General features: G+C 43.6%; 1 protein-coding gene across 5 annotated transcripts in view; it reads right to left on the bottom strand.

The window, feature by feature from the left end:
• Positions 1-24,402, bottom strand: part of PLXNB1 (plexin B1) — a 77,338-nt gene that overhangs the window by 29,544 nt on the left and 23,392 nt on the right. For all 5 annotated transcript variants that reach the window (XM_054639971.2, XM_077184273.1, XM_077184274.1 and 2 more), the window contains 6 exons: positions 8,841-9,984; positions 4,102-4,284; positions 3,564-3,692; positions 1,689-1,789; positions 881-1,013; positions 27-183 (listed from right to left, as the gene is read on the bottom strand). In XM_054639971.2, the coding sequence (XP_054495946.2) occupies positions 27-183; positions 881-1,013; positions 1,689-1,789; positions 3,564-3,692; positions 4,102-4,284; positions 8,841-9,974 (1,837 nt within the window). In that variant the 5' untranslated portion in view covers positions 9,975-9,984. The remainder of the gene's footprint in view (positions 1-26; positions 184-880; positions 1,014-1,688; positions 1,790-3,563; positions 3,693-4,101; positions 4,285-8,840; positions 9,985-24,402) is intronic.

The raw sequence follows: 24,402 nt of genomic DNA, 5'->3' as shown, positions 1-24,402 counted from the left end.
TGCTCCATTTAAAGCATTTCACTAACCTGTTCCTGTTGGCAAAGCTGGTGCTTGGCTGGGATCTGGAGAAGGGCACATGATTCCTGACTCTGTCAGAACTGCTGGGCTTTCATAATCTTCAAAATAACAGGAATAAAATTCTTCCTCACGCAGAGAAGGTAAGTCCGAGATGGCCAAGAATATCTGTCAGTTCAATAATAACCAGTAAATAATTTGCCTTCATTTAATATAATGTTCTTGTTCTGTTTTTTTCAAGAATCTCATAAAATAGTTACCTACAAAAATGCTCATTTTCCTATAATGTCTCCTAGGACTGACTGTTCCATTCATCATCTCTTGCTATTCCTGAACTGAACTTGGCATCCCTCCAGCAACTGACAACTTCCCCCACTGCCCAAGCCTCTAGCAAAAGACAGGTTCTTGCCACCTCCTGACACAATGACAGACTTCAAATCACTCCAGCACCTTCTTAGCTTTTCTGTCAGCTATCACATCCCAGACAGGAGCTGTAATTTTGGGCCACTCCTTTCAGGCCTTCCTGACAGCAAGTGACAGAAACACTGAAAGCACAGACACAGGCACCTTACAGATACCAAAACAAGGAGGATCCCCATCCAAGCAGGCACCACATACTGCAGAATACCCAGTAAATCTTAGCAGGCAAGGACACTTAGTTTCAGAGAAAACAAAGAAACAACCAAACAACTGAATTAACAGCTTGGCTGCACCAGGAGATAAGTCCCCCGTGTGAGGCAGACAACATGCCTGTAGGTTCAGTATTTCAGCACCCCAGTTAAAGCAACAGAAAGACTTGTGACTCCTTAGTTTGCAGAGGACTTTTTATAAGCTTGAGCACCATCAGAGGATCACTACCACTCACATTTCTCTTTTCCTCTCTGCTGATGTTGGCTGGAGTGAGTGACTGGACAGACAGACACTGCTGTGTAGAGTTAAAGCTCCAGAGCCACTGCTCACTCAACCTGGACCGCAAGCACTCAGAGCGACGGCTGCACCTGCAGGGAAACAGCAAGGAGCCCCGTGAGAGACCTGAGCAGCAGCTTGTGCTTGGCTTCCAAGCAGACACTGCCTGTCTCAAGCCTTGCTAGACTCTTGGGGAAGCTGCTGCACAAACCACTGAAGTTCCAGCCTCCCACCACCTTCAATAACAGGATGAACTGTTGTGAAATTATAGATAGGTAAGCACTTCTTGGGCTTCAGGGGTCATGAACTAATTCCTGTGACTTTCTACTGGGAAGCAGAGCCAGCAGGCAGACACAGACACTGGAATAAACCATGTCTCATTAAGCAACATCAGTAGGGGAACAAGTAGTGAAAGAGTGCTTAAATAAGACACCAGAAGAAGAGACAAGATAGTTTCTCTAAACTTGCAATGTGGTAATTTGAGCTGAAGTCAGACTAAAACCAGGCTGAAATCTAACGAACAGGTGAATCATGAGTGGTGCCAAAGACCCAAAAAGCAATGGAAATATGCCCCTGTGTGCAGCTGCTATTGCTGCTGGCAGTGTTTTAGGGAAGCAGAGAGAAGAATGTTAACTTAGAGCAAATATCCTATAAAGGAACTAAAAATAAACAAAAGCTAGACACAGATATAAGGAAGAGAGTAAGCAGAGACAATCCCTAGGCACTCTCCCTCCAAAATCCTTACAGTGAAGAGGGATCTATCTTACCTTCCCTGAAGGACACACCAGCCACAGTAGGGATCTTTCAGTGCCAGACAGGATTCACAGTCCAAGTACAGGGAACATTCCGTTATGGGAACCTTTACCACCTGTCAGAGAAAGAAATAAAAAGTGGAAAACACAGCACACACAACACAGCTCCCAGGTCATTGGCTTCTTATGCCTAACTAGCAAGTCTCATCATCTTTATGCTCATCAAAAAAACTTTTTGATCCACAATTTCTCCCCCCTTAAAAACAAACAAAATGGGAACAAGTCTCCAGAGCCCATGTGAACGGCCATTTCACACATTGGTGAAGGACATCTAAGCATCAGGCTGTAGAGAGACATTGAGGAAAGCAAACTGTATTGCTATTCATTGGTTATTCTGCAACCCATTTTGCAAGGGGGAAGTTGTATTTAGTCATAAAATTGCATTTTAACAAAGTGAATTATAGAATAGCTGACTGAATATCATCCACTCTTTTGCTTTTCTGGACTCTGTCATATGAGATGATCTCTCCTGACACACAGGTGACTGAAGCTGGAGACAGCAGCTACGGTTGAGGTCTCTGAATCCATCTGCACTATGGCCCAGCTCTACCTGGCAGAACTATCATTTTGACTGAAGCAGACCCTGAAGCTTTGATCAATGTAGAACAAGAACTTTCTGCCATCTCAGGGTAAATTTTACTTGCAAAATTCTTCTGCTTTAACTTACCATCCTTGCTGATTTCAGCCTCTTGCCCTCTTTAATCTGCTACTACACTTCAGCTACTACTGTCAGCTACTTTGAAATACGAACTTCTAATCCCAGACCTATTACTTTTGCTAAGTACATTATTTAATTTGCATATTTTAATTGGCAGAATAACTACTGTTAAGGATATATTTCAGATTTCCCTAATCTTCTTCCACTCACAGATTTCAACTCCTGCTTTGAAGTGTTACAAATTTTACAAGTATCTCAAAGTGCACTGGGGGAGTAAAGGGAAGCAGTGGCTCTCATTTGTTGTTTGTTCTTTCCTTCAGACTAGCTCAAGGACCGCTTTTCCTTTGCCAGGAGGATCCTTTTCTTTCCAGTTCAAGGAGCTGATACAAGTGGTGGTAAAAATCCTCTCAAATAAAGTGTCCATAGTTGGATTTCCTACTCAGCAGACACCAATATCTCAAAAGCCTGAGGCATTCAACGCCTCTTCTCCTCCAACTGCCTCTAGGCACAAATAGAATTACAGAAAGCAGGGGTGAAGAGAAAGGTGCCTCACATGGGTCCTTCCACAGCCTGATTTCATCTGCAAGACTGTTATTATATCGCTGGTCAGAGAACACCTCTGCTATCTGAAGACATTTCCCACACATTTCTGCTTTTTGTAGGTTACAGAAGAACAGTGTGATCTTTTAACTGATTAAAACCAGAAGTGACACAAATCCTCTCTTTTCTCTTTTTAAACTCCTGCAAAACCAAGATGGGTCGCATGTGAACCTAGAGGCTTTCTTCTGCTCAAATGGAGATGCAAACTGTTGTCCAAACAGTTCCTGCTCAACACAGGAATCCAGGAATTGATGGTCTCTTGTATTCATGCCAGCAGAGCAGCTTTTTACAGCCTGCAGTTCACATTCCTCCATCACTGCTGACACAGCCTGACAGACTTCAGAAAATGCACACGCAAACAAGCCACGGATTAGGCTAACAAGGCTTTCTCCATGCTTCCTCCAGCTTTTGGGAGAGGTCAGCTCCCATTTCTGTAAGAAGACTGGCAGGCAGCTGCTGCCCAGCACAGGCTTCGGCAGGTGCAGCTCCTGTGCCTCCCCTGCTCCTGTCAGCAGTTTGTCTGGACATCTAGTGTTTTCAGCTCCTCTGTGAAAGGATTGTATTGGTCTTACCATTGACTGGGTCATGACAAAGAGGTGCTCCTGCAACTGGTCGAACAGCAGGTCTCCACTCACCATGCTGTTCACCTGGATAGATACTGAAGCATAGGTGTGTGCCTCTCCCTGGGCTCCCAGGTACACCTGCAAGAGAGCCACAGTTGTGAGCAGGCAAAGCACCACCACAGCTGGGGGCACCTGTTCTACAACAGGAACAAACTGGAACTGCTGCTATGTGCGAGGGTTTTAATCTCCCACCAGAATCTCCGTCCAGTGACTTCAGCCACGTGAAGCACGTGCTCAGAAATACCTGTGCAAACCATGTAGGATGCACCAGCCTTGCTGCTGGCTCAGTGCAGGTGTAACCAAAGCCAATGTGACCACGTTTGGGGCGTTCACATTTTCCACAGGCAGTACAGGGTGAGAAGAGACCATCTACTAATGATCTTTAGTAGAAACCCAACCTCCCAAGGAAAAAGAAAAACTGTCCTTTTCCCCTTTTACCTGAGCACCCCTGGTTAGTTTAATTCTTTTTGCTGCATGCAGATCATACCTTGTGCAGCCTTCCTCTGCTGTCTCCCAGAAAAGCAATGGTGTGGCCATCTTCCACATTCACTGCCACAGCTGTCAGACGGGCCTCAGTTTTCTCCAGGAGCGGGGCAGCTTCCAAGGGTACCCGGCTGGCCATAGGGCTGGGAGTGTGGTCAGAGCCACAGGGGTAGGCATACAGGGTGTCCTTTTTGGAGGAGTGAAAAGAACAGGAAAATCAGTACCAAAAAAAAAAGGTCCAAAGAATGTTAGCACATGAACACTTCCCACCATCCCCCTTCTACCCAAATTCTCCAGCAGCGAATTCAGCTTTAACCCCTCTAAGCTTTTTTACTGAGGGTAAAACCACCCATATTTTAATAATTAGTTTAGGTATTTTGGCTGTCTGTACCCTCACAGAATCCTGCAGACATTTCAGCCAGTTCATTCAGCATCAGTAATGAAATGCATTGAAACTCCCTCAAGTTCTCCAAAAAACATTGCTGTTACACGCTGCCATGATATTGCATTGGGGAAGATTAATTGTGTTCTTCTGAACAAAGGAAAAAGAAGAGAATTTCTGTTTCCAGTGCAAAGCCACCTTGAGACAAGTTCCACCTCAAGCAATTTGCATGGTTTTGCTGTAACACCTGCAAGCTAAATTCTAAGCCTGAAGTAGAATCCCAGTGCATCAGGACATACATAAACACAGGGTGGGACACAACCTGCTCCAAAGAGCTTACTAACTGCACTTAGGAATCAGAGAGCACATACAAGAGACATCATTGCACACTGCTTCAATCCTTCTAAGTCTTGTGAGAGCGAACATTAACTCCACTGCTCTGTGCAGAAACAGTCATTCCTCTGTTCCAGTTAGTTCCCTCCCAGTGCCACCAAACCTTCACTTACTGCATTCTAAAGAAGGACAATGAAAGCTGCAAACTTATTTACTATTTGTTGTGTGCAGAGAAAAGATATCCCATTATGATTCATCTTTTTCCTAAGTAACAAATTCAGTCTTGTCTAGGATAGTTCCTGTGTTGCTTTATATCTTTCTTGGTGCCTTGTTCCATGTCCATTTCAATTTTACAGTATCCTTTTGGAGAATGAATGCAGGATTGTTCACTCAACAATTAGTATCTTAAACACCATTTTTTAATTGATCAGTGTCTTGTCTTCAAACAATGTGGCTTGTGTAAATTCAAGATTTTCATCATGAAATCCCTTATGGATAATGTTTTCACTCTCCTCTCCAGCCCCTTTACTAATTACTCTGACAAAGCTAAGCGTGGAGCAGCACATTAACTGTGCAGTCCATACTGACTCCAGCTCTCTCTCTTGCCTCAGGCAATGTGGTTCAATTTAGACTCCCTGTGAGCAGCATTACATATTCCTTCTGCCTGATGTCTGTGGCTTTGCATTTGGCAGCTCAGGCTGCGTGGTACCAACCGGCACCAGGCAATGGAGCTGCCCCTGTCAGAGACCCATGATAACAGCACATCATGGCATTCCTGAGGTGTTTGCTTATCTCCACTCACTGATCCCATGGAAAACCTGGCCCTCTCTCTCCTCTCCTCCCATTTTTTTTTTTTTTAATTTCTTTAATCTTTTTTGTGTGTGTGTGTGTGGTTTGTGTTGTTGTTAGCTTTGTTTCTTTTTTAAATACTTGACTACTTCCTGGAGAAACTAGAAGCAATCGGCAGCTTTTAGTAAGGTCTATGGAAATCCCACATTAAAATATATTTAACCTGCTCAGCTCTGTTCCCTTCTCAAATGCATTGTTATCCTAGCAGGGAAGAAAGGCTTGACACAGCAGTCCTATTAACAAACCATGCCAGTTAGACTAGCGCTGCTTTCAGTCCAGTGCTTTATTGTTTTCCTTTCAAATACTACTTCAATTATTTTTCTGCACACTTGGTGTAAGGTTCTGACAAAGTCTGAGGAGGCTATAGCTTTTAATGATTGCTAGTTCTTACCATCCTCTAAACTAGCATTCATTTTTAGTAGTATACATTTTTCTTACCACCTGCCATTTGATTTTTAAGCTTCTTCCAATCATCTTCTTGTAACTTCAAGACTTCTATTTCTCCAGCTATCCAATTCCTTTAAGATTTATTAGGAAGCAGGCCACTGCCAACATTCCATGCTCCAAAGCATTAAGTGCTTATTTTGAATGGGATTCTAGATATCTTTTGCAACCTTTGTAAAAATTCTGAAGCCTAATGACCCCACTACTGGCTAATTTTTCAAAGACTGCTTAAAAAATGTCCACATACAAGTCAGAAATATTTGTAAGCCAGTCGTGCTCAGCACTGCTGTTGCCTTTATGTGATGCCAAGGGCAAGTCACCTCACACACAACATTTATCTACCATAAACCAACATGACCTGTGCAAGCTCTCTCAGCACTGGCACAGCCCAGCCATGGCCTCTCAGGGCCTGTCTGTATAAAGTACTTATATAAATTTACATAGAAGCTCTTTGAATTGCTTGCAATGAATAACATCTTGGCAACGTTGCAGAAAATGCACTTGAGGAATCATCCAGTGTCTTAATGAAATGCAGCAGCTGCTGCTGTGAATTCTGCTGTGTGTATCCTATCTGCACAGGTAGGAAACAACAATAGGACAAGCTATATCTATGCATGAAGAGGACTGAAAACAAAAGGGCAAGATACATGCCTTGAAAACTACACCCACAGAAGACATGCAGCCTTCCCAAGCCTCGTAGAAATGTTTCACACTTCCAATTTATCAAGTCACTAAACAGCATCTACACAGCCTCCTGCATCTCATAAGTAACGAATGTCCAGCAAACTGAAAAAATGAACTGGGTCTGAAATTCTTATAAAAACAAGCTGGGTTTGTTTTGTTTTTTTTTTTTTTTTTTTTCCAGTTCAAGAGATTGTATTGAACTGTAAAACTCAATTTTAGCCTCCCTTTTTAGGCTGAAAGCCAGAGGCAGATCTAAGGGAAAGGGCATACCTTATGCACTAGTTGGTTTGGAGGCAGAAAAATGTGAAATTAATTAGCATTATTCTTACATCCAGCACAAGCTGCCACCATTGAAAAGAAGTTAAAACTGTTCCTGCATAAAATGTCCATTGACAGCCACTTCGACTTAGCCCTGACTGAAGCAGGCTGGAGCTGGCACAGACCTTTTTACATGATGTTGGATACAATGTGAACGACAACCGCTACCATGTGCTGAATGGTAAAGGATCAGGTTTGTTAGGATATTTACATTTCATTGGACACACTTGTTAATAAGACATCACAATATGGTCAGCCCACTCAAGCCAAACCATCCAGCTGGGACCCTGGGATCACGTACCAGGAATCACAGACAGACTGCCTGTTTCTACCACCCTGTGCATCCACTTCTCCATTGGATCAAATGGTATAAGGGTACTCTACATCATTTTGAATGAAGGATTCATCTGCTCATACCTGTTCAACATTTAACTCCCTTAAGCTCCCCTAAAAATCACTTGTCATTCCATGTGGCCTTTCAAAGGACTCACAAGGTATGCCTAATAAATGCAGTGAAAGCAGGACATCAAGCTGGGCAGTCTCCTCCTTCCCAGCTCTTACATACTCCTCCTACCCTCACACTCATCCTGCTCCAAGTCTGCTCTTTACCCTTCCCTTGTCCCACAAGTACTCTACAGTCAGCTTTAGCTACTGAAAGGAAAACCATAATTTTAAGACTGGTTTTGAACCACACACCCAACCCCAGAAACTTCTAAAGCTCTGTGGTAACACTTTGCTCTTTGCAGCACGAGTTTGGGAAGAGGCAATTCTCTGGACAGCCTGTTCTGTGGAGGGAAGACACAAGATAACATACTGTTCTGCTAAGGACCTGAAATACCCTTGGTGCAAACAGGCTGCCCATAGTCACAGAGCCTCATGCCAGGACACTGCATCCAGGAGAGCACTGCTGCCGTGTTTGAATCACTGTCCCTGATTTTGCAGCCAGTGTGGCTGCCAAACGGTGAGAATTCAGGGTCACAGCCACTTTAGGTCACATTTTTATCCTGCAATATCCCATCATGCTTTTGTGACTGAACTTAAAGGATTGCCACCTCTTACGGCTCTGAAGAAAAAGATCCAGCTCAGGAGAAGCTGAGCCCAAAAGTCTGCAGGACTAAAGCAGTCTATAGGAAACTGGGATTTTTCACAGAATCACAGAATTATTAAGGTTGGAAGGGACCTCTGGAGACCATCTAGTCCAACCCCTCTGCCAAAGCAGAGTCACTTAAAACCTGTTACACAGGAGCACATCCAGGAGGATTCTGAACATCTCTTTGATGACACTTGGTTTTGCTAATGTTCCTTTTTGTTCCTGAGTGCTCTTGCAGGAAGCTGTTGTGAGGTGCACTTAACCATAAGCAACAGGGACCCAGCACACCCCTTAAATTCTCTTCCCAACACACAGGAGCATGTACACATGCTCCTCTCCTTCCCTGCAGTGCAGGCCAGGAGATGACACAGATAAAGAACGACTTGAACAGCAGCTTCAGTGCTCTTGCCGGGTATTGCCACAAGACAGGCCTCAGGGCCAGGTCACGCCAGCTGCTCTTCCCACTGCCACATACAGTTCCTCTCCCTCTGCAAGGAATCCTGCCCATGTGGGGCACAACAGACTGAGCCCAAAGGCTTTTAACCCAGATTTCAACATCCATCTGTGTTAGCAAGATAACTTCAGGAACGCAGAGCAACACAAGAACACGCTGCAGACTGCTCAAAAGCACAAAGCCACTTACCGCTGGCAGCTGGACACAGTTGGAACTGACATCATACTCAATATATGCCACTTCTGTCCCTTCTTCTGACTTCCCATCTCTCATGTAGCAAACATCCCTAGTCCAGTTGGTGAGGCGATCCACCTCCTCCATTGTGTAGACACAGAGTGCAGACTCCTCGCTCAGTTTCCCAGAGGAAGCCTGCCAGGCAGAGAAAGCTGCGAACAGCACCTCGCCCTCGGTGTCCAGCTGTCCCTGGGCCAGCTCCTTTCCCGGCCGGGTGACATAGGCTGCTTGCAGCAGGCTGTACGTATTGGCTTTGCTCTGGCAGAGCAGAGGTAACTCCACGTACGAGTAATAGTGGGAGTCATCCAGGCAGATGCGTGAGATGTAGGTCTTGTACTCGCGTGACTGGGATTTGAGGTCCCGCCGGTAGAAGAGGAAATAGACACTGGAGTGGTAAGTGAAGGATTTGATGAAATGGTGGTTGTACTCTGACAGCCGGCCCACAGCCAGTTTTGCTGTTTCTTCATAGGAGAAAATGGAGTGAGAGTCTGTGGCTTGAACATCCCCTCCGTGGGCCCTGAGATTCCGGGTCGTGATGGGAGGAATTCCTCCTCCCACTCCTCGGCTGGTGTACCCTCGTCCCACGAACAGCAAGGGCACCTCATCCTTCGAGTAGGCGATGAGTCCCACCGTGGTGATGTTGGGATCATTGGCAGCCACGTACTGAGTGTCACCAGGGCTCTCTGGCCGGAAGAGGACGTGGTCGATGGACTCCAGGCTCCTCTTCTCACAGATCCCCTGGTGGACGCTGCCACACACGATGAGCTCCTTCTGCACAGTGTTCACCAGCAGCAGCTTGTTGTGATTGTCAGTGTGGTGCGCCTGAGGGCACTCCAGCTTTGAGACCGGCGGGAGGCAATCCTTACTGTCCAGAACTGGCCCAGTCTGAACCATGTTCTCCAACAGCAGGTCAGATGTCAGCTGAAAGAGAAAGTTGGTGGCCCCCAAGTAAATGGTCCCAGATTCCAAGTCCATGGACAGGTGGAGGAATTTTGTAGCATTGTGTGAGAATGTGACATACTGCAGTCCCCGTGGAATTGATGCTCCCAAGAAACAGAGAACAGGAAGGAGGAACGTTCCCAGAGGCATGGTAAACACTCTGCAAGAGAGGAAAGGCTGTTGTAACTCCTTGGAGCCAGAAGTAAAGACTTATACTCAAAATCCTTCAATAACACCCACAGCAAGAGGCCTTCAGGAGTATCAGAGATTTAATTCAGTCAGATCCACACCAAGATGACAGGCACAGCATCCTCAGGAGAAGATGCAATACTGCAAGTAAATGCAACATTGAAGCTGATCCCTACTCTTCTAACATCAGAAAAATTTACTGAAAATCTAAAATTTACTAAATCTACATTTAACTCTACTCCTGCACAGCTGAACTATGATGCTGTATTGGAAGTTCACTAGGACAGGACCAAATCTCCATAGGAGCCAGGATGTTGCATATGGTATTAATGAGCAACACCACAGTAAAACAAACCACTGTCTAAGACAAACACAACCTGCAGGACCATTGCTTAAATAAACTGCAGCTGAGATCCAATTTGGAGCAAACTTACAAGCCCTTCACTCTGTATTTGATCTAGATATCATAATTGAACCCTCTCTTAGTTATCACTTATGGCTATCAACAGCCTCTTGTGGGTCTAAGGCTGTTCCACCCATGCTTCAGAAGAAACCTTCCCATGCCATCTCTGCCATTGAGCATCACCCACCCAAGCAGAGCCTGGGTGCCAGGATTAAGCCTCTGGAATATCAGTCACATCAGCTCCTAGCCTCCCCTCTGGGGCTACCAGTCTGCCCCCAGTCCTGCCAAGCTAGACCCTGTGGGACCCCATCTTCTTGGAAACTCACACAGCACATCCAGGTGAGGGGGAGATCATCTTTACCCATTCACCTGTTACTGCACTCTCTGGGGTAGAAGTCTCTTACTGGCACTCATTTCTCCACTGTACTTCTCCCAGTACTGTGAAAGGTGATTTAAACATGACTGCTTTGTGGACAATGCTCCATTCTTTTTCATGTCTCAAAGTGCAAGCAAGTCCAGGGTAGATGTTGGACAGACCCAGGGAACCACCAGACTTGTTCAGCTCCTCTCCAGGAAATATTTAGACCAACTCCTTTTGAAACCTACTGTGATCCACTCAAGCCACGGATGGGAACAACTGCTCTGGACAAGATGGGGAACCCCACAGCCTGGTGGAAATGTGGTAATAAGTACCTGCAACATTTAGATTAACACTTTCCCCATGGAGAAAGGGAAACAGCTGCAAGTACTCAATAATTTACTATGAGTACCACCTCATTTAAATTGAGAAGTAGGTGGTGATGCAGCTGTGAATCTATTTCCTTCCACCCCTCCCTCCCTCTTGCAGGCAGGGTATCAAAGCTGCACAGCTGCCAAGCTGGGTTGGAGGCTCCGTGGAGCTGATGAGTACAGTATCTCCTCCAGAACTGCCCTGTAATCTGCTGTGCTCATTTTGGCAACTCAGCTCCTCAGGGGTGATATTAATTTTGTAGTTAAAGTTAAGAAAACTATCATCACTTCCCTCCTAGGGCATCAGCCCTCTCGGGTCTTCCTGGTCGGCTCAAAGTGATTTAGCTCAGAAGTGCTTAAAGCACAGAGGCAGAAAAAGATCTGCAGCATTTCAAGAGTAAACTACTCCAGCATTTACTGCAGGACTTAACCAATTTAGGCCACAAACTTTTCAACCTATAAACTGTGTCTTAAACTCATTCTATACAATGCCCAGCACACAATGTGCAAAAACAGTAGCAATGCTGAGAACAATAGCTGTAAGACTCTAGATCCATCTTCTACTCCCCTGCTATTGCAGAAAAACCCCCAGAAGTCTGATTTCCTTTGTCAGTAAAACTGGCATCTTTGCTCTACCTAAAGACCAGTTGAGAGGATTAGTTTACTTGTGAAATCCAGCGGATGGAAGGTATTATAAAAACAACACTTTATTAAATATAGGCTTTGTGAAGCTCTGGAAAAGCTCCACTTCACACGGTTCTTGTAGGTAAGTAGGCAGCACTGTCAGGATATGCCCAGGCACAGGAATGCTGGCTCTGGGCTGGCAGCTTTCCCCCAGAGCACACAGCCGCTGATTCACACCACACCAGCGCCGTGTTTAGGCTACGTGCACACTGGGGCTTTTGTTTGCCCTGATAATGGACACTTAGTGCTTTCTGCTTCAGAGCTATGAACACACTCTGCTTCACCCAGACTGGCAAACAGCCCTGAACTACCCTAGGAGTCCCTTTTCCAGAGTGGTAAGCTAGTGCATTGTAGCACCTGAGAGAAACCCTCACCGTGTGGGAGACATTATGTGGAAAATCCAGCAAGAAGATACACGCAGACTGAAGGAAGGAGATCTAATTTGACTCTATCCCCTCATGTTTAGATCAGCAGAAAAGATCTTGCTCCAACTCCAACATGTCAGTTATTTTTAATGCTTTTTCATCATTTCTATTGGAGAGAACTTGGTTTAAGGAACCCCCTAACCACACAACTGTCTCTATACCTCTGCACTGCCATCATGCAGATGTCATGATGGCTTGTTGTGCAACTGTCTGGAGTCTCCTCAGTTTCAAAGCTGAAAATGCCTGCAAACAAAACAATAGGCTGATGGCCATCCAACAGCAGGAGCTTGACTATGTTCTGTACAGCAACAATGACATGGAGAAGAGAATCTTTGATCTGGAAGCAGCTGAGAATCACAAGACATCATTATAACTACACCACTCTGAGGAATCTGTAATCTTCTTTTCAGCTAATGCAACCTTCCTCTGCCAGCACTTACAAAGTAAAATGGGCATGTGTCTCCAGGATTTATGGATTCTGAAACAGTGGCTTTCTGGCTAGAGGTTATGCCTACAACTCTGCACAACTCTGCTCCATGTCCCACAGAGCCCCACTGGCAACTGCCAGGGCAGAACTAACCAGTACTTCAACTCACATGACACAACTCCAGCAACATGGATCTTGTTACAAGTTCATCGATCTGTATTTGAATCTACCCCAAATGTTTCACTGAAAGCATTTTACCTATTGGAGCACCTCTACTGGAAAGAGGTTGGAAAAATCAACTAGTCTTTCATTCCAGCAGACCATAATCAGATCTTGCTATGGCCAAGGCTCTAACATAAATCTACTCTTCTTTCAGTCACCAATATTCCCCTGGAAGTCACTTTGTGAAGAGCTAGTCCTTAAAAGTGATTCAGATAAGAAACTACTGTCTGGTCCTCATGACTCTGTGAGAACAGAGAAAACAAAACAGAATGGTAGTACAGCATGTTCTGCAGGCTGGTTCTAATCACCCTGCACAATGGATAAACACTGAATATAGTGCTCTTTGTTGCTCTTTGCTACAAAGACCCATTAGCAAATGAACTTGCATTTATTGCTAGGTGAGCAAACATACATTAGAAATGAGCATGACTGTGTAGCTACCATAGCTGGAAGCATTTGCACCCTACATGAGAATAGAGAGGGAAAAAAAAGCCAGCAGTGTGTTTTGATTCCATTTTCCAAGTTGTTTCTCAAGCACAGCCATCACTGTCTTTTTTATGCTTGCCTTTCAGTTAAGCCCATGACAACCTCTCTGGGAGGACAGGAAGGAGGAGGATAACCTACATTTAAATCTGATGGTTTCATGACAGGCTACACTACAGAGCTCTTTATGGATTTACTGAACCGTTCTGCTTCCTGTGCTCACTGCTAGTGTATAACACAGCTGTTGCAGACAGATTGCACTAAAAGTGTGTAGCCTTTAATTAATTCTGAATGCAATTGCCAAGGTTTAAAGATTCATTTTAAATATTCCATTTTTTTGATGAATTCCCGTTAAACAGGAAAATGTTCCAGACAATACTCTGAACATTGCCTCTAACTCACCGTAAAATATTAATATCCAAATAATACTGCTGAGTTTCATTTATTTAATCTGGATCACAACAGAAGGGCTGGAGGATTAGTCAGTTCTGCCACAGAATATTTATATCACAACCACGTAATGACAACCAGTAACATTAAAGCAATGGCACTATTGTGTTACTCAAAATTTGAAGTAAGATCGTGTTTTCTGTAGCACTATTTTTACCTCTCTGACCTCACGTATCCCTCTGAGAAACTTTGCTTATTTAATAAAGAAACAAACCCAGAACTCATTTGGGCACATTTTAACAGCGTATCAACACATAGAGATTATTCCAATCCTCCCAGATTATTTCCCTAATACCACATTCTATCCTCCAAACATAGAGAGGTCAGTTAATGTTCCAACTTCTAGGCTATATTTAATACTCACCACCAAACCCAGCAAAATTAGCCTTGGGAAAAAAATAGGTCTCTGAAATCTGCACCTGCAATTTCCACCTTATCGTTTGCAGAGCCAATCCACAGTGTGAGCACTAAAAGATTTAAAAATTAGAAACACCATTCTTCCAGCTGCATGATGACCCTTGTGCTCCAGCACATTCAAATGGCCCAGCAGCAGGAACATGACCACTGCTATGTTTTCTGCACAAAAGCCCTGAATTATAGCCCCCTTCTAAGCTTCACATGCTCAACAGAGACTTGCTGTTTTCTGCTGTGAAAGATGGCATTCCCATTAAATAAATAAATCTTCTTTGAGTCTTATTTACTACTAACCAGGCCAGTTCCCTGCTCTGTTGTTTAAGAAGACTTGCAGCAAAAAGCTTCAGCAGAGATGAACACAAACCACTGTTTTCCAAGTAAAATTGACCCCAAGGAGAATCCCAAGTTCAAGCAATCCTATCAGAGCAGGACTGGCACAGACAAGGGAGCTCTGTTATACCAGATGTGAATAACACCAAAGTTGAGGTCAAAATAACTTATTAAAAAACCTCAAACCCTTAAAGACAGTATCAAATATGAAATGGCAAGGTGGCAGAAATTCTGTACTACAGAATTAATAGCATTCTTGGATAAATACTTGGGAAAATTATGTTTTCTAAATCCTTGATAGTTATTGCTGAACACTACAAGGTACCTTTCTGGATGGTGATTGAAGTTATATTGAAAGAAGGTTTCACAAAATATTGTCAACTATGTGATAACTTCAATAATGCTCGTGCATTGCTCTTTGGAAAAACTGAAGAAAGTGCTTCTACCTCCCTGGGACTACTTAAATATTAATTTCAGCTGTACTGGAATTAACTGATGATAGTGAATAGGTATTTCCTCTAAACAGCTATAGCACAACCAAACTTCATCCTTTCACTGATGAAAATGTGTTATAAACACTAAGCTTCCAGTACAACTAGCTCATGAAGTGTTAATGATTAATACAATGTTAAATAGTGAAATTTTTACAAACCAAGACCAACTACATAAACATTTACAAGGAATATAAAGTAACCACAAGATGCTTACTGTTGAAGAAGCTTTCTTCATGTATACACTATCATTGCAAACCAAGGATTGACTTTTCCACTTCACCATCCTCTCAAACACTAACTCAATGTGAACTCAAGACCATGTTGCATGTGCATTTTTAAAAGGGAAAATCAAGCCAGCTGGTAGTTTCACAGCATCTTAACACAACCAAAAGATAACGTTCTGCTGGTGTTACACATTTGAAGATTAAAGTCCTTTAGGATCTGCTCCAACTTTCTGTGTAATCAAAAGAAAACCACTGAACATCCCTTCTAGCCCATGTGCTCCTGACTAAAGTCTCCTCATGGTATCAGGATTTTTTCTTAGGGCTCCTAAGTTACAGAAACTACCACCTTAACCCAGCAAGCTGATGCCTGAGGGTTCTCTACCCCAAGTAAAATGCCTTCTCATATTGTCTAACTTGTCACAAAATCTTTAAACTCAAAGAAGCTTCTAGTCACTTTTTGCATGAACAGTTTGAAACCTAATCCTCCTTTTTAATCCTCCTTGGGCAAGAAGATAAAGACAGCTATTCTAAGTCTGACAGAGGTCCACCTACACAGAAACCCTAGCTGCAGTAGCAGACAATAATAGATGCCTAAGAAGTAGACGAAGGGCAGACAAGCATAATGCAATCCTTCCCTTAGACATCCTGCCAGCTTTGAGCTTTCCCAAATCACAGATTGCAGCCACGTGTAATCCTTTGGATGGATACATTAAGTGGTCTGAGCTTCTTCAGTCAGAAAGACTTAATTTTCCTAGTAGCTCTCTGGTCTCATCCCAATTTGTCAACACCCTACTTTTTTAGCCACCTGACCTGGATAAGCATTCCCTTTTGACAGGACCTGACCTGGACAGGCCACTCCTTTGGCTGACACTGCACTCAAATGTTATTTTACCCAGTTTGAACCCACCAGTTCTCCATTTACTCATGCAAGAACTCCTTGATCTTCTAGCTGCCACATCACATGTTACATTTGCATCAGTGACTTAACTTTCAATTAGGGAAAAAAAAACCTAGTTAGGAAAAAAATATTCCATTCTCTTAGAGTATATCCAAAGAGCCTAGACAGGTTTACAGCTATAATAAAACCCTGTAAGGAAAGCAGGGCACACTGAAGTTAGCCATCCAATTGGCTCTGCTGAGCAAATTCTTTGTTTCTATGATAATCTACATAAATCTAAGCCCATCACTCCACATAAAAACAAATTTGCTTCCATGACTTCAGGAAGTCAATTATTGCCCAAAATATAGATGAATATGGGGAGCACAGAGAAACCTCTTCAGCATCCAGGAAATTCTAAGTGCAGATTTCCCATTTGTTTAACTGAGATCCAAGAGACAATTTTTAATCTGGTTAATATTAACTAAACTGATTTTAAAAGAACTGTCAGCTAAAACTCTTGAAAAAAAAAATTAACCTATTGTGGAAATAAAGTCACAGTCCCTATCATGATTTAATAAGTAGTTAAAGGACAGGTGTTTCCTTGTCAGATGTGGGTTATCAGTGAGATCTGCCAAAAACTTATTCTGCAATCTGCACTGTTCAGTACATTCACATAAGATCTGAGAAGACAAATATGTCTAGAAGTGGCAAATTTTATTATTAAAAAAAGTTCAGTATTGAGTATTTAAGCAAAAAGGCAAATACAGGTAATTAGGGCAATTAGGGTGGGGTAATTAGGAAAGAAAACACGTATCCCCATTATGCTGTCAAATGCTGAAGGCAGTTCTGATTCCCACATCTGAAAAAGGAGACAATAACAAAAGGGACAACAAAGATGACCAAAAGCATGGAGCAGCTTCCATATAAGGAGTGACTGAGCAGAGCAGGACTTTGGACAGACAAAGAAACAACCAGGGAGAAGATAAGGAAAAGTCAAGAGGTCTGAAACATGACAGTGTCAAGATGAAAAACATGGAGTTATGGATGGAGTTACATGGTTATACTGCCATATTTTACAATGCAGAAATAAGAGAGCACTCACCAAAAGTCACAGACAACTTTCCTAAGTCAGCTCAGGGACATCGTCACTGGATGTAGAATATTTCAAATAACATTTAAAATGCATAATTAAGCTGTAGAGCTCACTGCTGTAGGATGTCATGGAGACCAGAAACATAAACAAGTGAGAAGAGAGATTATTCAAATTAATGGAGAATAGATATAGTCAAGATCAGATGATGAGATACAACTCCTCATGCCAAGCAGGGCCCTAAACTGATGATGGTCAAAAGCTGGGAGGCAAATCGGGGTGAGGAAAAATTGAAAAAAAACAAACCCTAAAACAAACCCACCACATTATACATGCCCTGTTTCTTACAATCCTCATTAAGCATCTGCCTCTGGATCTTGTCAAAGGCAGGACACTGAGCTACACAGAGCTTTGCAATTTGCCCCACGATGATATTCTATTTAAACTTCTATTTTATGGTACATTTATAGACTTTATTTATTTTTAAATATTAAGAATGTACTCCAGCCCTGCCTAATCACATATTTAGAAGGCTGAAAGCCTAACCCCCCTGGCTGTTTCTGAAGGCAGTACCTCTCATGTTAACATTCAGATACCATCTAACTGAATCCTGACAGCGCAACACAAAAGTTAATGCACACCATGGGAAAGCAAACCCAGGGCCAGAGCCACAAAGCACAGAAGTGGCAGATCCAAGTTAAGTGCACCCACAATCCCTCTTTCAGGAACAGCTCTTCCTTGTCTGCCAGAATTTGATGGAAACTCCTCACTCAGAGGGAACACAGCAGATCCGTGTGTGCCGTCGGAACAGCCAAGCCTTGGGCAGAACCACGACTGCTAAAAGTAGGTCAGGACCATCTGTTCTAAGCAGGGAGAAAGGAAAGCTGGAGCACACCAGACTGTTTGGCCAGGTATTACAGAAAACCTTCATCTGGGATTTCATCACTACTTCAAACAGATGTGATTCATATTTTACCGGCCTCCACCTCAAACAAGGCACACCTTCCCGACCACACTGCCCTCCCTGTCATTAGGGGCACCTCTCCCAGCCTCGGCCAGGATCCTCCTGTTCTCAACTTTGGCTCCACCAGCTACAAAAGCCAGAATCCTGCTCTGCCATAGCTGTTTTGTGCCAATTTCTATAAAGCAGAAATGTCCAGCTGCTTCATCCCAAAACAGCCAGGACAGCACACGATCTCCACATAATCTCTTCTGCCTTAGAGTCTATTTTGCTTGGCAGGATGCCCTGCAGAAGGGAGAGAGAAAATCTCTGCAACCAGCACATGCTTCCCAGAGGACAGGACCATGACCCCTAACCAAGCTCTCACAGAGGCAAAGGCCACACCCCAAGGCAAGTTCTTTTGGTTCCAACCTGGCCTTGGAGTAACCCGGCAAGAGAGGAGAGAAACTTCAAACATCCTCTGAAACTCCTGCGAAAAAGCATCAGTCCTACACTTTCATTCCAAGAGGAAACCCCATGGTTTCCATGCCAGCATCAGCCCTGCAGGTTTGCACAGTGGAAGGGAGAACAGAGGCTGACCACAGAAGGAGTTCATGCCAGCAGTGGTACAGACCACAGGCAGACACACAAGGACCACATCCCAAGCTCTACCATCCAGGTGTCAAGATGCAAATGAGAAATGTTAAGTACTGTATGTAGCCTGTCTTGAATAAATCATTTTGCTCAGAAGACATTGAGCAGAGCAGGGTGCTCTGTTAAAAAAATTTTCTTGACACCTTTAAGTCTCAGATTTAGTTCCACAATAGATCAATAAAGAACTAATGTGCCCTGGGTGGACAGGAAGAATTCTTCTTGGTGTTTTCCTTAATTTCAAATAAAATTCACTTTTCTGCCCTCCCCTAACCTTCTGGACAACCATACATTCTGACAGCAATTTGACAGTCTTCCCCTTTCACTCCAAGAGTGTCAGCAGTTCTGGCTGTAGCCATGAATACAGGCAGTAACATGCAAATACATTTAATGCAATGCAGCCACATGAGTAGTACCTATCCCCTCCCACCCATAAGAGACAGCAGAATAAACAGAACTCCACATCACTACCACAATCTGCTTGTGGTTTGCCTTCAAACCAAGATGAGGTATATTCTACCTTGCATTACTCAAGTTATGTTAAAGCATTATCAGAAATGACGCTTTGATCAATTATCTGCCATGAATTAATGCCTCAGCCTGCAAGGTTCTCAGTCATCAGCTGTGAACTACCAGGCTCAATAGTCTGGCAATTAGGTTACACAGGTCTGTTAGATAATGATCCAAACTGAGGTGACCAGACATTTTCTTCCACCTCAGGAAGCCAATGCCAAGGCTTTCATAAAGCCAGTAACACATAACAACACACCATGCTGTTCAAAAAGCCTGGGGACGTTCCCAAGCTTGGGAAGCTTCACACCTACATAACACATTTAAGGAACATCAGCTCTCACCACACAAGTGCAGAAGCCTGAACAGGTTGAGTGCAGACCTGAGGGCCAGGATCAACTTCACCCCAGTCTCAACAACTCTGAACAAAGACTGTCCATGCAGGCTGGATATTCAGTGCTTTCAAATGGAGTCCAAAATGGAATGGTGGCCCAGGAACCATCCATGAAGGGCATTCAAGGTGCACATGGTTGAGAAGTCACAGGCTGGCAGCAGCCATGCAGCCTTATTCTTCTGTACAATCACAGCCCTCCATGCCACACACTGCCCACGCTTGGAAGTTCTTGTTTCAAAGATAAAATTCAGAGCACCAGACTGCATATAGAGAGGGGTGAGAGAACTATTGCTGGGCACAGCCATCAGGCAATACTCTCCCTTCATACCACAGTGGGTCCACAGCCTGGAGGAGTGAAAATAAGCAACAGGAAAACTAAGTGGCAAAGGAAGCAGAAGCTGGGACCCTGCAGGATTTGGTACTTGGAGGAATAAACCATGTAGAGCAAGAGTTCTCCACTTATTTTGTTAACATGCAGACATCTAGTCATGTCTTATCCAGAACAAGGGATTGTATAACAAGAAAAAATTCCCAATAAGAAATTTTATACCTTCAAGTGGGTTTACCAACATGAGTTTCTGTTCACTCAGATTAAGGAGATCCTATTTTTTTCTGGCAAAATATTTGAGCTCCTGGTTCAGGGCTGAGCAAACCTCTTTGGTGCTGTCCTAGAGGCACAAAGGTTCAGAACCAGCTACCTGCTCATGAGAGCCATGAATTTTAAAGACTTTTCGGTTGAGACTGTTCTTCATCTGGTTTGCTACCCTCCCACCTGCTCAGTCTGACAGCCACTGGCTGAGCAAGACTGACTGGCTCATCCTTTCCCCTTTCAGAGAAGCCCAGACCTTCACCCTAGGGCTGCAGAGATGCACTAAACAGGTCTGCAGTGCCAATCTGAAATGCAAACTGCTATGAGCAGGAACTTCAGCCAGTATAACTGGCTGACTGTTGGCATTTCAAGACCATGCTGCCTGCCAGGGTCACCCCTGGGCAAAAAAGTGCCCAGGAGACAGGAAAACCAGATTTACAGTAGTTTGTTAGGAACAGCACCGAGTTCTACAGCTGAGTGGCTGCTCCTCTGCTAGAAGGAACAGCTAGACAGAACAGAGAGGAAGGAAACAAGGGAGAAGTATGCACATCTGTGCTAGAAGGATAAACCATAGCCTGTAGTCATCACAGTTCTGTTTGCACACTGTCCCAGGTCCAGGCAGCCCTCCTCTGTCCTTTTAAGCTGTGTACTCCACACACATGGCAGGGACTGTGCCTTCCTCTGGGAAAGGAAACAGTTTACTCTGCCACACATAGATAACTAATCAAAACCCCACAAAAGTGTGGCTCAGACTTATACATGGACCAAACTGAATAATCAGCCACCCAATGTCAACCCTGGAGTCCATGGTGGGGCTGACACAAATTTAGCCTCATGAAAAAGTTTTAGTTTAAATCTTCTCAGGGCTTAGTAGGAAATACACTTGTTAAAATCATGGATCAGCTAGGAATAGAAAAGATCATACTGGCTAAAGATGGATTCAAACTAAAACTAATCTGGACAGACTATCTGGAGAATGGCAGACAGGTCCAGCACACACAGGAGCAAGCTGAGAGAGAATCACTGCTTGAGCCAAGCTACTGATGAAAACAATAATTGAGAAACTGAGAACAAACCAGGAAAGATACTCCGTGTAAGGGGTAACAACTGAGCACATTGCTACTCTGCAATGATGAGACTTAGGGTTTGGGATAGAAACTTCTTCCTACATTAGAGTTGACTAAATCAAGATAAAGGGGGAGCAATCAACAGGAAAGGAACTTCAGTCCCCTCCACCTGGATTCTCCCTCAGCCCCAGGTCTGTCTGTAATCTGAGCACCCAACTTCTCAGCCACTCCATGGAGTAATGTTCACTACAGAACATGATATGCACACAAGACTGTTTCTGTATCCCTGGAGAGGGGCTGTAGTTTCCCAAAACACACCAACTCAGTTTTCAGTCATAAGAGCTGTCTCCAAGAATACACAGCACCGTAGTTCCGCTACCGGTCAGCTCTGCATAGCTGCTCCTCAGGGATCACAGCAGCAAAGTTAGTCAACAAAAAGTTTTAAACTCCCCACTCCCAAAACTCAAAACAGCAGAGATCATGTCTCTAGAGACAAAATAACAGATAGCCTGACGTTGTTCTCTTCCTTCTGAAACTAAAAGTTCAAAGGAACAACCAGGGCTGCTCTGTACTGTGCCCTCTGAACATCTGGGTAAGCATCTAAAACCAACTGCAAGAGCTGGCTTTCAATGGTGAAGCATCTAGAAGTGAGCCCTGTTTGAGTTATTTTTAAATGTTTAGACAGGACTTAAAATAGGACCAGTGTTTTGAGTACTTCTGAAGAGTATGAACCTCACGTAGGCCATGACATTTTTAGTTTGGAAAGGCTTTGGAACAGAGGTTTTACTGTTCATGCATCAACTTATCACCCATTTTAGTTCAAATTAACTTAGAGTCCATTACAAAGCAAGAAACACCCTTTCAAAGGAGGGAAATTAACACAAATAAGATGTAGGCTATCAGGAGTAAGGCAGTCTCTGTATGTCAATAAAACCTACCATCCCATAATAGCAGGAACAGTATTTGCCACAGAGAAAAGGGGAAAGTCAGCTTCTCTGCTTACAATATTCATTTTCACCACTTTTCCTACCTGTGTAGTTTCTAGACATACTCTCTGCCTCTCTTCAAGTTCAAGTCAACAGCCTGCAGACTCCAGCAGCCCAAGGCAGTGCCTTCAGCAAGTGAGAGGCTGTACATCACAGGCAGCACAGAATCAACCTAGAACACAAGCTTTGCCACTCTCCTTTTTTACAAGTTTTATTAGCATCCCCCCTCCCACCCCAGGATGCACTTGTCTGGCTCTGGCCTGAAACATCAGACTGAAGCAAAACCATAGTAGCACTTCACCTCCCTGAATACTCTCACAGGCTTCAACAATGAGCAGCTCAGGGACCTCCTGGGATAAAGGTGGTTTCTATGCATTCAGTAACCTTCAATAGCTCCCTCTTCTACAGACCTGCCCCATGTCCTCACATACACACAGATATCTGGCATTCACAACATCCTGTGGTAAGAAGCTTCCAGGTTAACTGCACACATCAAGAACTAAGTTGTTACTTGTTTTAAGCTTACTTCATGCAACCTGTTCATACTTCTAATGGAAAAGGAAAAAAAAAGGCTGCTCCCCCTCTAAACTTTCCAGCTGACTCAGGAATTGAAGATAACTGTCATTTATTGTTTTTCAGGTGGAAGAATCCCAACTTACTCTGTTGTGCTTTGTATGGAAGGTAACACTCACTTCTGTTCACTGTTGCTGCTGTTCCATTTCTAAAAACTGAAGATACCTCTATTAAGATGGCAATGGTTTTCCTAAAGCTGTAGAAAACTCAGCTTCCATAAGAGCTGGAGGAACTAGTGTGATGGTTATCAAATACAGCAGGGATTCCCCACTTCTATAGTGAATTGCCCATCTGGTAGCTCTCTGTTAAAATATTCAGCCTAACTCCTTAAACTGAGTTTGTTCAAAACTAAGTTTACTTTCAAGCCACAGCATTCAGCTGCACCCTTCATCCACCAGAACAGGGAGTATTTTTAAAAAACTTTCTCTCCCTGTTAGTTCTTTGAAAATACAAATTATCTTATGGTTGAATCAGCCTGCCCTGATGAAGGGTAGATCCCTCACAAGATCATGTGCCAGAGCTTTATTCTGTCATGCATTCTTCATGAACATTTAAATCCAGTAGTTTTTCCTCAAGTATGGGCACAGTGTTTATACATTTCCTGACGCTACACAGAACAGTATTCTTACCAGATCTTGTTCTCCTGCAGAGTCATATAAGAATATCTGGGTTTGGAGACTGTTTGTATCATAACTCCCAAAAATCCTGAGTGATTTCTTTCACAAATGCACTAATTGCTTCCCACATTGTTTATGAGATATAGAAGTTTGTTAATAATACATGCTTAGCTGACTAAGAAACCTAAACCTTCCTGTCAGGCTAAAATAACTTTCCTGGCTTTACTCTTTCCTTTGCCAGTTTTATTATTAAGAGTCAAATAAGTGTTTTTTAAAAATGCAGATATGTGGAAGTATAACTGGAATTAAAAGAGAGAAAGAAGGCCATTAAAACCCAACAGAACAATACATTACCTAGAGTTACAATACTCGGTGCTAACAGCTTCTTGAAAATATAAACCTATCCCACAGTTTAGGGTTTTGAACCACACTCTAAGGGTTAGAAGGAACACCTCACCCCCCAAATGGCCCATAACTCATCCTGATAAAAACAAAGAACCCTTCTTCCAAGGTTCTATGTGCACCTGAGGTGTTTTCAGAGGCAAAGGTGAATGTTTCTCCTGAAGAATTCTTGCCTCGCACACAGCACCGCAGTTGTGTGTTTATTCTTAAAAACTGATGGTTCACAGAAAATAGGGCAGAAAAGCAGTCCCTGAACTGCTTAAAAGGGAGGGGAGGGAGGAGGAGGGAACAAGTAACACTCTCCTAGGTAACACCAAGTCGCTACTCCGGCTGCACAGGAATGAAGCTGAGCGCGACGCAGATAATAACCGTAACTCACATTTCAGAAGTTAGTTTGTTCAGACA

The sequence above is a fragment of the Agelaius phoeniceus genome, chromosome 11 (assembly GCF_051311805.1).
Source record: "Agelaius phoeniceus isolate bAgePho1 chromosome 11, bAgePho1.hap1, whole genome shotgun sequence".
Lineage (NCBI taxonomy): Eukaryota > Metazoa > Chordata > Aves > Passeriformes > Icteridae > Agelaius > Agelaius phoeniceus.
The sequence above is the reverse complement of the archived record's forward strand: the minus strand, read 5'-3'. Positions and strand labels throughout refer to the sequence as shown.